Consider the following 13363-nt stretch of genomic DNA (forward strand, 5'->3'; position numbering starts at 1 on the left):
GCATTTAATCTTTTTTTATTAGGCGTTCATTTATTCCAGGATCAATTACTACCACAGGCATGTGATAAGCAACATTTTAGCATAACTTGACCAAAACATAATAGTAAAACTTAACTGCAGTTCCCTTGTGCTCCAGCAGTGCATTGTTTTGATAGGAAGATAGATACTAAATATGCTGAAGCCCTCACTTCTCCAGCACAGCCAAAGGATCAGAGGACTCCACAATAACAACAACTTTCCTAACTACAAAGGGCCTCAAAATGTGCCAAAGACCTCAGCCATTCGTCTATTTCCTACCATACCTGGCTTTGTTCCCAGCATCCATGAGGTCAGCAATGTCTGTGTAGGAAGTGACTGCCAACTTTGACAGATCCTCCACATATGGGCCAAGAAGTGGGTGTTCACGTACACGCAAATTACCCTTGTTTTTTGGATTCAGCAAATCTCGTACTCTTTCACAGTAAATTTCCATGTAGCTCACCTAGAAAAAAATTATTAATGAATGAGAACTCAGGAAAAAAATCCTCTACATGAAAAAGATTTTTAAAAACTCATTAAAAGTAATTAGAGATCAGCAGCCTTTACTAAGTGAAATGCCACAGTTTCAGACCCTTTCATTGTATTAATTATATGCACAGATATCACTGAGTAGGTCAGAACCAGCCTTCTGACTTTCTCGGAAAGGAAAAGGAGGTAAACAGGCTATCTCAGCACACAGTGACTGCCATCTGTCTTAAGCAGAAAAAAATATCATTTTTAAGAGCAACTTATCAGTTGTCAATATTGTTTTAAATGTATGCCATTCTCCAAAAGCTTGGAAACAATATTTCTATTAGTGTTAAAACCAAGGGACTGTATCAATATTCCAGAGCAGTTAAGACAAGAGACCAGCTACTCTAATACCAGTACTTTAAGACTGGCCACAATGTGACTGATTATGGACCAAAAATGTGTCTATCAGGAGGGGTGAGGACTGGTCAGCACAGAATCCGATTGTATGGCAGGCCCTATCCAAGCCTCACAGGGGAAGAAGCCTGACAACGTACTTCAGGAATTCTTGTCCTGTCAGCAGGACCATTCCTGTCATGGAGATGAATGTGTTAGGCCAGTGGTCGGCAAACTCATTAGTCAACAGAGCCAAATATCAACAGGACAACAACTGAAATTTCTTTTGAGAGCCAAATTTTTTAAACAAACTATATAGGTAGGTACATTGTTATTAACTTAATTAGGGTACTCCTAAGGCTTAGGAAGAGCCACACTCAAGGGGCCAAAGAGGTGCATGTGGCTCGCGAGCCGCAGTTTGCCGACCACGGTGTTAGGCTATCATTTCTTCACTTGAAGCAATTAAGCATCTATCTAATCAACTCGTCTCCCTCTAATTTCATGCTCACCAAAAACCACCAGCATTCCAATAGAGGTCCACCCACAGAAAGATAATATACCAATCATGAGTGTCTGGTCTGGGTAATAGCTATTCCACACAGCAAAGTAATAAACAAATCTGCTGGTTTCTTAACATCAATCAAATGAGCTTCATTCAAGAGTCTGCCTTTGAGGAATGATGGTCTGATCCTAATGAACCTATAAGATCAGATTTCTAAGCAACAATGCTCTGAAATTGGGTAAATTCACCACAGTAAGCCTAATTATACGGCTTCCCTAAGAATCAGACACTTCTGTATCACTGAGCTACTCAAGTGTACAATGTAACTTCTGCATTTTTCAGCTTCAAATTTCTACAGACACATTTTCAGAGTATCTCAAATGGAACCTTATCTCTTTCTATTGGCTTTTTCTTTTTTTCATTCTCAGATCTGACTGTATTTTTCTACTGTATTTCAAAATCAGCTTTAAAAAAACTGAGGACGTTGAAAAATAATTGATCTATTATGAGAGTAAAACAGCAGGACAACAGGCTAATGTTGAATTAATGTTGAAACTGTGTCCAGTTTAATCTTTCTAAAAGATGTTATCCAAGAAAGTGAGATGGTACCTCAATCATTCTCATGTACTTAAACCTGTACATACAATCCTGAACCCCAGGAAGATATCACATTTCTTAGAAAACTTGTCCCTGTTCACACATGTATAAGGCTAAGAGCTCCCAAAATAACCTGGTAAAGGCTAATGTGTCCCATTACGTATTCTCTAATGTGCAAATCCATCTAAGCCACCACTATTTATTTTACTTCTAAATGAACCAACATTACAGACCCCACTTGGCAAATTCAATTCATTAAGCACCAGGCATTTTCAGGTCTTTTTAGGTACTTGACATACATCAGTTAATAAAGCAGACAAAGATCCCCTCCCTAGTGAGCTTATGATGCTAGGAAGGGAGACTGAAAATAAACAACAAACATAAAAAATAAGTAAAATTATAAAATAGGTTAGAATATGGCAAGTACTGGGGGGTGGGGGGGGAGGGACAGGGGAAGAGAGACCAGGAGGGCTGGGTGGAAGGCAAGTTGCAGTATTATAAAAGACGAGAGGCCCAGTGCACAAAATTTGTGCACTTGGGGGGGGGGCGGTCCCTCAGCCCGGCCTGCACCCTCTCACTGTCTGGGAGCCCTCAGGGGATGTCTGACTGCCCGCTTACGTCCGCTCCACCTGGGTAGTGGGCCTAAGCGGGCAGTCAGACATCCTTAGCACTGCTGTGGAGGCGGGAAAGGCTCCCACCACCACCGCTGCATTCGCCAGCTGTGAGCCCAGCTCAGGGCTTCTGGCTGAGCAGTGCTCCCCCTGTGGGAGCACACTGACCATCAGGGGGCAGCTCCTTCATTGAGTTTCTGCCCCCAAGTGGTCAGTGTGCATCATAGCAACTGTTCGTTCCGCCATTTGGTCAATTTGCATATTAGCCTTTTATTATATAGGATGATTAAAGTAAGCCTCAAAGAAATGGTAAGTATGAACAAAAGACCTGAAGGAGGTGGAAAACTTAGCCAAAAGATATCCAGAGAAAAGAAAATTTCAGGCAGAAGGAACAGTAAAGGCCTTGTAGTTAGGAACATTCCTGGTGTATTCCAGAAACAGCAAAAAAAATCCAGTGTAGCTGCAGCAGAGTAAGAGAAAGGCAAGAAAGGAGGCAGAGGTTCCATAAATTTAAGGAACCACAGTGTCAACTGGGGATCTACCCTGCAGTCCAAATAAGCCTATGAATGCAGACTAAGATGAAAGAAAAGGGCTTCTTTTTTATTACCCACAAGCTCAAAAAATTCTGTCATGTGATTCAAAACAGAATAGCTACAGGATGAGACAAGAGAATTCAATTTAACAAAAAATATTTTTAGAGCAGCACATTCCCCTTTTGATGTATAATGGTCACAGGCAGAATCCTTTAAAACGTATCAACTGATGCAACATTTTATAGGTAAAGAAAAAAAACCCAAAGCATCTAAGTCAATCAAGTAGACATTGTGTACGTCCAATAGATAATCAAACATATACATTTTTTAAATACAAAAAACTAGAGTTTGCTTTAAAAGCAGCTTAATTTCTCAGAGAGGCTCACGTTAACAGAACGCTGTCATGGTGTCAAATCGCAGGCTAGTTTCACTCTTTTGCATGTGGCTTTCCAGTTTTCCCAACACTCTTTATTGAAGAGACGTTCCTTTCTCCACTGTTATGTTTTTGGCTCCTTTATAGAAAATTAGTTGCCCATACATGTAGTAGGGTCGAACATTTTAATAATATTAATGACTATAAAATTAACTACCAAAACATGGAAGGGTGTAAAATAATAGCTTCTTAAAGCACATACAAAAAAGTGGAAATGTTTATCAAATAAACTAATATATATAAAGTAATTCTATAAACCTCTTCTTAAAAGAAAATCCACTATAGGGTATACAATGGATGGAGACTAACTTTTCCAAGATTATAAGCAACTATAAAGGGGGGGGGGGATTTGATTATATATATGCCTGTTAAAAATCATTATTAATAATATTAAAGAGAAAGAGTTCACACAAATAAATAAGAAAAACATTGCAATCCCAACATGTAAACCGACATAGGCATCATTTACAAGATGTTTAACCACACTAATAATCAAAGAAATTCAAATTTAAATAAGAGTGAGGAATTTTCCCTTATCAAATTGACATAGTTCAAAAATGAAAATAGTAAATGTTTGCAAAGGCAGACTGGATGCTTACACTCCCTGATGGGGCTTCTATCTGAAATCCAAATGCATTTTTTGACAATCAACATATATACAAAGGAAATCAATGAAATTAAAGCCAGTCTTATAAATAAGGATTTAATTAGAGTATTATTCATTATAACAAAAACTTAGAAATAGCCTAAAAGTACAAAACTGGGGGAGTGGTTAAGTGATCTATAGTACAGTCATAACTTGGAGCCATTTAAAAGCAACAGTTGAGGCAATGGAGTATGGAGGCCTCTGGTTTTAACCCCGGCTGTACTCACCTCCACAGAGTAGGACATTTCTTCATTACAGTTGTCATTGATTTTCTCAAATAGTTCTTCACATAACTACAGAAACAGAATGAGAGAGACATGAAGAGCATAAATCAAAGAAGCACTAAGTTACCCAGGACTGTTACACAAATTAGTAATATCCCTTTTCTCTTTTTTTTCACAAAATTAATGGCATCAACAACAAAGGTAAGTTCTCTGAGTGAAAGAAAAGACAGTTTTAAATACATTTTTCCTATCTGTATAATCCTTCAACAATAGCATCTCAACAATGTTTGCCTTAGAAAGAAAGCCACATTTAGAGGAAGGGGAGGAAATTATGTCTCTTATAGTATTATGTCATTGGCACATTTAATTTATGTAAATTCAACTCTTCACACTATAATACAGTAACTGTAATTCTACTGTCAGAATTATTGTAGCAGTAAAACTACTATTCAACTATATTTTGCACACACATTACTTACTGTGATATATAAATTTTATTATTATAAGTCATCAGTTACTACATACATTATAAATGTATACATATACACACACACACACACACATATATAGAGAGAAAACTCTCTCTATATATATGGGAAGGGATAAATGAAGGCATTTTCAAGAATCATTTTGACTATAAAACTTTCCCCTTTGCCTCCGTCTTAAGACTCCAAACGTGTTATGAGAGGCTACTCTACTACACAGTGACATTTCTAACAGAAAACAATAATTTTTATAGATCAGAAAAATTATAAAATTTCATTCTCCCTATCCTTTGAATTTATTTAAAATGTGAAAAGTTTTTAAAAGAATTAACTAAAATCTACTGAATTTTCATCTGCTATATATTTAGTATTAAGGAAATCAATATACATTTGGAAAACAAACTATTCATTTGTGATTTTCTAGAAGTCTAAGTAGAATTTAAAATTTATTATAAAAGGCAGTTTCTAGCCCTGGCTGGCGTGGCTAGTTGTTAGAGCGTCAGCCTGCACACCACAGGGTCAAGGGTTTGATTCCCAGTCTAGGGCACACAGTGCCTGTGAGGGAGGCAACCAATCAACGTGTCTCTCTTACACTGACGTTTCCCTCCTTCCCTCCTTTCCTCCTTCCCACCTTCCCACCTTCCCTCTCTCCCTTCCTCCCTCCCTCTCTCCTTCTCTCCCTCTCTCTCTCTGAAAAAGCAATGGAAAAATTATCCTCACGTGAGGAGGATTAACAACAACAACAACAAAAATAGGCAGTTTCTAAATAATCACCTTTTAAAAAATCATACTTTTGGATTTTTATTAAAATAAAATATTCCAGCCCTGGCTGGTTTGGCTCAATGGATGGAGCATAGGCCTGCAGACTGAAGGGTCCCAGGTTTGATTCCGTCCAGGGGCACATGCCTGGGTTGTGGGCTTGATCCCCAGTAGGGGGAGTACAGGAGGCAGCCAATTAGTGATTCTCTCTCATCGTTAATGTTTCTATCTCTCTCTCCCTCTCCCTTCCTTTCTAAAAATCAATAAAATATATTAAAAAAAATAAAATATTCCACATTCTACCAGAAAAGGTATGTAATTACACAAGAATTTTAGTAACAAATAAATTAATGCAAAAAGGAGATACTAAGTGTGGTAATAGGATAAAACAAATATGACTATTTAGTATTACTTGACATAATTGTAATCTATAATTATTTTATTGCCCAAAAAGTATTACATAGCAGTAAAAGCAGAAACTCCAGAACTACCTTCCCTGCATTTGGATTCTGAACAAATGACATGACCATATGCCTCAGTTTCCCCATCCGTAAAATGAGGTAACAATAGCACCTACCTCTTACAGTCATATGAGGAGAATTAGATGAGCTAGTATTTGTCAAGCACTTGACCCGTGTTTGGCACATAGGGAGTGCTTCAGAATGTTTTCTCTAATTTTCATTGTAACTGTTGCTATTACTATATACAAAGAAGGACAATTCCCAAATATACAGGATAGGGCAAAAGTAGGTCTACAGTCGTGAGTATGTGAACGTTTTTTCTTGTATTACTATTTATTAATTACTGTATTATTTTCCACACAAACTACTGTAAACCTACTTATGCCCCACCCTGTATGTCTTAATAGAGACATTTTTTTACAGAAAAAAGATATGTATATTGGTATGTCCCGTTTTTTCTAAATTTTTTCTTATCTTTGTTACTAATTAAACATTTCAATTACATAGCTGAATTCAAAATTACAGTCCACTAATCTATCAGAAAAAGTAGCGACTGCTTCTGTATATTATTCTCAAAATATAGAGATGGTCACACTAGGCCTATAGTAAAACAAACAAACAAACAAACAAAAAACACACACAAACAAAAAACCTCTTTAAAATTAATTCCAAATATCATTAATAAAAGCCATATTCTTGTTATTTAAAAAGAAGTTTCTTTTAAATACTGATGTCACAATGCCTCTCCATTTCCAAATAATACAAAATCAAAAGACTAACTGCTCTTAAAAAAAAGAAATTTCACTGTTCAAGCTTAAAATAATAGTATTAAACTAATACAATAAAAGGAAAGTATCTCTAAACAAGGTGATCAAAACCAATCAGATTCTTAAGGGGTGATCTACTTATATACAGGAGCTTTAAAAAAAAGTCAGAGCAATAACATTCATTAAGTGTCTCCAGGATTCAGAACAGAGCTTGTTACATACTCTCTCTTTCTGAAGAAGCTGGCAACACTGTTCAAAAGATAAAGTAATATAACATTGGATACATAGCAAAACTTTTACAAAAAAATCAACTTTCCCACCTTTAAAGTAGACATGTATACATGTCAGTCTCTTCCACTAGACTGTTAACTCACCTGCCTAGTATGATAGTCCCTGAATAAACATTTGCTAAATAAAAATAATTGTTAAAACCATTGAAGACTAAGAGTAATGAGGAACAGAGGTTTTTCGTTGTTTTTTTGTTTTTACCTGTGGAATGATGCCAGCCTGGCTTTCTTCTTGTTTACCCATCATTGTGTAAGATTTCCCAGCACCAGTCTGCCCATAGGCAAAAATACAGACATTATATCCCTCAAATGCATGTAAGAGCATTTCCTTTCCAATGTCATTGTACACACGGTTTTGAGATGCAAAACAGGGATCTTCGGGCTGTAAAGATTAAAAGGAGAAATAAATGACATTTTATTCATATTCTTTCCTACGCTTATTTGATTACTGCTCTAATAAATACAAGTGCTTTGAATCAGACAAATCACCTAAAACATATATTTTTAAAGTTTCCCCTACATGTTATTTTTCTTATTTTATACGCACGCATGCACTATTGGAGTTATCCATTATCCAGGTCAGCCATACATAAAAATATCTACATGAAATTATCTAACATGATTATATTTCATTTTCCATTACTTTACAAATATCACTCTTCCATTCATAGGGAGCTCCAAGAAAATTTTCTTAAGGAAATCTTTGGAGCTGGGGTCGCCAACTGGTGGGAAATCTTTGGAGCAGGGGTCGCCAACTGGTGGTCTGCAGAACACTGGTGGTCCATGAGGTCTGAAAGGTTGGCGACCGCTGGTTTAAAACATCTCCTTTTCCAATACAAAATAGGAAAAATAAAGAATTAAAGAATGCCTAACAAGGAGATGCAGAAGCAAACCCTAGTTTAGGAAAAAGCCCTAGAAGCCAGCAAGACAAAGGATTCTACACTGAGTAAGGATACTGTGAAGGGCCCCACTCTCCATTTTCCTAGATGTTGGTAACCCCTGTTTTTCTTGTTGGACCTGAAGGCTCTTTTGAAACACATTAAAAAACCCTTCAAACCCTGCTCCTCTGCAACATCATGAGTGTACTCACCGAGGTGTGAGACCAGTAGGAGTAGTCGAAGCTGAAGGACTTTGGAGCTTCCTTTGGGTTCTTTGGGTTAACAATACCTAGAGGATGAAAATGTTTTGATTTTTTAAGTCACTCAGTTACATGTTCTTTAGTTCAACATGATGTTATATGGTAAATTCAAAAGATCCAAATCAGTAAATTGATACTGCTGAATCTAAATAGAGTACTCAAAAAACAAAAATAATCACATTTTTAATAGATGATCTACATATATAATTTGAAAATAATCAGACCAGTAACATTCACTAAGGGTCACCAGGATTCAGAGCAGAACCTGGTAGACAGTAGGTGCTCATTAAATACTTTATGAGTGAACCCGAGGTAAGAAAGCAGCCAAAATCTGGAAATGGGCCATATTACTACTTCAAGGTGCTTTGTAAGGCTTCAAATATTTCAACACATCAGAAATAAAAATTAGAAAATTATTGAATCAATCTAGCCACTATTTGAAACAAACTCTTTTTAAAGCTCTACTTCAGAAAAGCTTTTGGTAATAAAGCATTCATTGGAAAGATAATCTTATTTCTGAAATCCACAGCTGACAAACTAATACGTAAGTGTTCATATATGTATGTGTGTACATTTGTGTATATGAGTGTGTACAGTGGAATCACAGACCACTAAATCTTCTGTAGAATGTTTTTACAGCAAAATTACTTTTTGATTGAAAAGCATGAAGTCTCACTGCCCATATTAACAGTGATTTCTCCTGTGGTTAATCCTGTCACAGTTCACTTCAGGGACTGACTGCTGAGGCTTAGCCCCTCTCCCTTTCTCATACACACAAAGCGCTGGCTCCTCAGATTCCACATGGAATAGAATCCTTGTAACGTGGTCATGAAACCTCCTCAAAGACCAGACATCTACACCAACCTACTTCTCTAAGGCAGGGCCACATCCCAGGGTATCAGTGAGATCAGGATTAAAAAATAAATCTGTCCAGAGCAGCTGCTGCTCCGTACACAAATAGCAACAGTTGCTACGGTGCTTAGTTCTCTCTCTTGCTCTTGCTGGATTCCACTGGGTAGGGCCACATACGTTCCAACCTCAAATGCTGAGAGTATTACTAAGGCTCACACTGCACATAATCATGTGACAGGGAGACATGATTCTAGAAAGAACATCTCCCCCCACACAAATGGTAACCTAAACAAAGAAGAAGTTTCTAAACAAAAGGCATTACATATAATATTTAAGTAACAGCCAACATTCATGGAGCACTTCCCCCCAGCTGTAAGTGCTTTCTATGTACTAACCTATTTAATCCCCGCAACCACTCAATAAGGCAGACGCTTTATCATCCCCATTTAATAGGTAAACCATCACAAAGAAGTGTAAATAACTTACCCAAGGCTACAGAACTAGCTAGTGCCAATCCAGGATGCGAACTTAGAGAGTTTATCTCCAGAGCCCACTCTGAGCCAAAATACTCATCATTAAAATGCTTATTCCCTACATGCAGCCACTGCCAGTAAGGCATCTTTAATGAATATGCACACATATAGGTATGTGTATGCACATGTATTATGACCACCCCTAAAAGTATACCACAGGCATTAATACTCTTCTTACCCATTTAAAACTAGGAACTTAATGATCATAGTTCCTAAAACATGAAAGACCACATACAAACTCTACCAAGCAAAAAGGAAGTTAGTGTCATGCTGCATGAACCACATTCCAGATTTCAGTGGCTCAGCAATAAGGACAATGACGAGATGAGACGTAGGTTATGACCTCTGAAGTCTTCACCATTAAAAAAACATGGTTAAAACAAACACTTCTAACCTTTAGAAAATTTGCTATTATAAATCTTTTAAGCATGTTTCATTAAGTCTTTTGTTTGTTTGTTTGTTTTTGTTAATCCTCCCCGGAAAATATTTTTTCCATTGATTTTTTTAGGGAGAGTGGAAGACAGAGGGAAAGACAGAGAGAAACATGGATGTGAGAGAAACACATTGATTGGTTGCTTCCTGCATGCCCCAAACCAGGCAGGGCCCAGGTCAAGGAGGAGCCGGAAACCAAGGTACGTGCCCTTGACCGGAACTGAACCCGGAACCTTTTGGTCCACAGGCCAATGCTCTATCCACTGAGTCAAACTGGCTAGGACTCATTAAGTCTTTTAATTGGTACCAATTCTGCCAAGAACAACTTAAAGATCTAGTTTTCAGATCTTACCCTTTGTTTTCTTTTCCCTAGTAAAGAAAACGAAAAACTACACCAGTAATTTCCTTGATACACACAAAATCCTTTTCCTCGATATTCACTCCTCCCAGATCGTTGAAACTTCTGAAACTAATAAATGTTCCTAGCTTCCAGCTTCAACAAAAAGCTGCTTTTTAAACAAAACCCTTTTGAAAAACATAAGTAAACCAAAGTATAATTTTAAAGTTATTTACATAATAGTTATGTCAGCCTGGCTGGCGCGGCTCAGTGGTTGAGCATCAACCTATGAACCAGGAGGTCACGGTTTGATTCCCGATCAGGGCAAATGCCCAGGTTGCGAGCTTGATCCCCAGTGTGGGGTGTGCAGGAGGCAGCCAATCAATGATTCTCTCTCATCATTGATATTTCTATCTCTCTCTCCCTTCTACCTTCCTCTCTGATCAATAAAAATATATTTTTTAAAAAACAAGATTAAATTTACCCAAAATATTAAATTTTTTAAAATTCCTAAAAAATATTCTTTAAGATACCTCAGAAGAATGCAAAATTCAATACTGTTGTTACCTGTTTTAAGGGGAAAGTGTAAGCAGAAAGCCTTTGAAGGCATGGGTAATTTCTATGTTAGGTTGGGTAGTAGTTATAGGGTTGTTTTATAGTATTCTTTATATTTAAATATACATTGTATTGTCTTTAATATTTACTGATATAAGATTAAGAAACCCCAGAACTCTGCAAATGAAAAAAACTTATAAAAATATTAATGACAGCACTTGAACTCATCATAGTCCACTATTACTTCCACAGACAATGAATCAATGTTTCAAATATGCCAAAGGATTTTTCTTTTTTAAAATGTTTTTACTGATATTAGAAAGAGAGGAAGGAAATGGATATATAGAGAGAAATATCAATAATGAGAGAGAATAATTGATCAGGTGCCTCTGCACACCCCCTACCGGGGATCAAGCCTGAAACCTGGGGCGGTGCGGGGGGGGGGGGGGGGGGGGTGATCTCAACCACTCAACAAGACCGGCAGGGCCCAACGGACTTTTCTTTCTGAATTAGTAACAGTTGAGATCTAACCCTCTTCCTTTAACCCAACTAAGAAATAGGATATTTCCAACCATTAATAAAAAGAGGAGAGGGGGGCCCCTAACTGGTTTTGCTCAGTGGGTAGAGCATCGGCCTGCGGACTGAAGGGTCCCAGGTTCGATTCTGGTCAAGGGCATGTATCTTGGTTGCCGGCACATCCCCAGTAGGGGGTGTGCAGGAGGCAGCTGATCGATGTGTCTCTCTTATCGATGTTTCTAACTCTCTATTCCTCTCTCTTCCTCTCTATTAAAAAAAAAATCAATAAAATATATTTTTTAAAAAGAGGAGAGGGGGAAATGGCAGGGAAGTTGGGGGAGGTTAGAGATCAACCAAAGGACTTGTATGCATGCACATTAGCATAACCAATGGACGCAGACACTGGGGCAGTGGGGGCTTGCCCTTGTGGGTGGAAATGGCTGGGGGAGGGCGTCAATTGGTGGGGGGGAGTAGACATATGTAAAACTTTAGACACTAAAAAAAAAAGAGAGAGAGAGGGGAGACAGTACATTTCATTAGAAAGGTTATAGGTTTTGAACTCAAAGGACCAGCATCAGTGCCTATATATCGATATCTTTCAATATTCTACACATACGAAAAACAATAAAAATATATTTAGATTTTTTTGGTGTGATCTTGGGTATTGTTTCACTTTTGCGTCCTATTAAAAACTGAGATAATTCACAGGATTAAATATGTAAAGCACAACACAAATGTTAATTTTCAATAATAGGTATTCTACCTTGGTTTTTTTGTGTGTTTTTTCAAATGAGTTCAAATGCATTTTATTTTTAGACGACCTACAAGACACATTATTCTTAAAAACAATGCCTCTACTCCAAATATATCAAGAGCAAAATAAATAAAGAGCTCAAGATAACATCAGTCCCACTGTCCTAGTCCTCATGTTTAGATGGAAAGCAGCAGCCAGGTGCTCACTTCGGTAGCACATAACTAAGATTGGAATGATACAGAGAAGATTAGCATGTCCCCTGCACACCGATACGCAATTTCATGAAGCGTTTCGTATTTTTTTTAAAAAAGAAAACAAAACTGTGGTACATCTACACAATGGAATACTATGACGCTATAAAAAAGAAGGAACTTTTACCATTTGCAACAGCATGGATGGAACTGGAGAGCATTATGCTAAGCGAAATAAGCCAGTCGGAGAAAGATAAATATCACATGATCTCACTCATATATGGGATATAATGATCAACATAATTTGATGAACAAGAATAGATCCAGAGACAAATGGTAGGGGAGGGGTGGGGAGGTTAGAGAGCAACCAAAGGACTTGTATGCATGCATATTAGCATAACCAATGGACACAGACACTGGGGTGGTGGGGGCTTGCCTGGGGTGGGAATGACTGGGGGTGGGGGGGTAGTGTCAATTGGGGAAAAAGGAGACATATGTAAAACTGTAGACAATAAAAAATAAAAACAGCAGCCCGTTATGATGACAGGTGATAGATCCAAATTGCCAAATTTGTTAACATTTTCCCATTCCTAAGCTATCCTTAAAGAAAATCATATTTGAGTTACACCATCCTCACGGAAGTCCTGCAGAGCAACCATGCCATCTGTTTTCAGCAATAAAGAACTGGTAGGTTTTAAAATTAGCAAGGATGTGCTTGATTTGTTCTGAAGCCCATCATAAAAGGTTTTACTCTTTCATAAAAGGTTTTACCCTTTCTGGTGGTCTCTGTTCTTCAAGTTTCCCTTTAATTGATCTCATGTCATCTTTGACATACTTCTTGTAGGCTTCTTTTGTGAAGCTGGTT

At 37.6% G+C, this 13363-nt stretch overlaps 1 protein-coding gene across 1 annotated transcript in view; it reads right to left on the bottom strand.

The window, feature by feature from the left end:
* KIF1B (kinesin family member 1B) overlaps positions 1 to 13363 on the bottom strand; it is a 132190-nt gene that overhangs the window by 87237 nt on the left and 31590 nt on the right. The window contains exons 3-6 of the mRNA XM_081087054.1: positions 8281 to 8357; positions 7393 to 7572; positions 4435 to 4500; positions 303 to 481 (exon numbers count right to left, since the gene is read on the bottom strand). Of these exons, the coding sequence (XP_080943180.1) occupies positions 303 to 481; positions 4435 to 4500; positions 7393 to 7572; positions 8281 to 8357 (502 nt within the window). The remainder of the gene's footprint in view (positions 1 to 302; positions 482 to 4434; positions 4501 to 7392; positions 7573 to 8280; positions 8358 to 13363) is intronic.

This window comes from Myotis nattereri, assembly GCF_964212035.1.
Source record: "Myotis nattereri genome assembly, chromosome: 3".
In the NCBI taxonomy this organism is placed as follows: domain Eukaryota; kingdom Metazoa; phylum Chordata; class Mammalia; order Chiroptera; family Vespertilionidae; genus Myotis; species Myotis nattereri.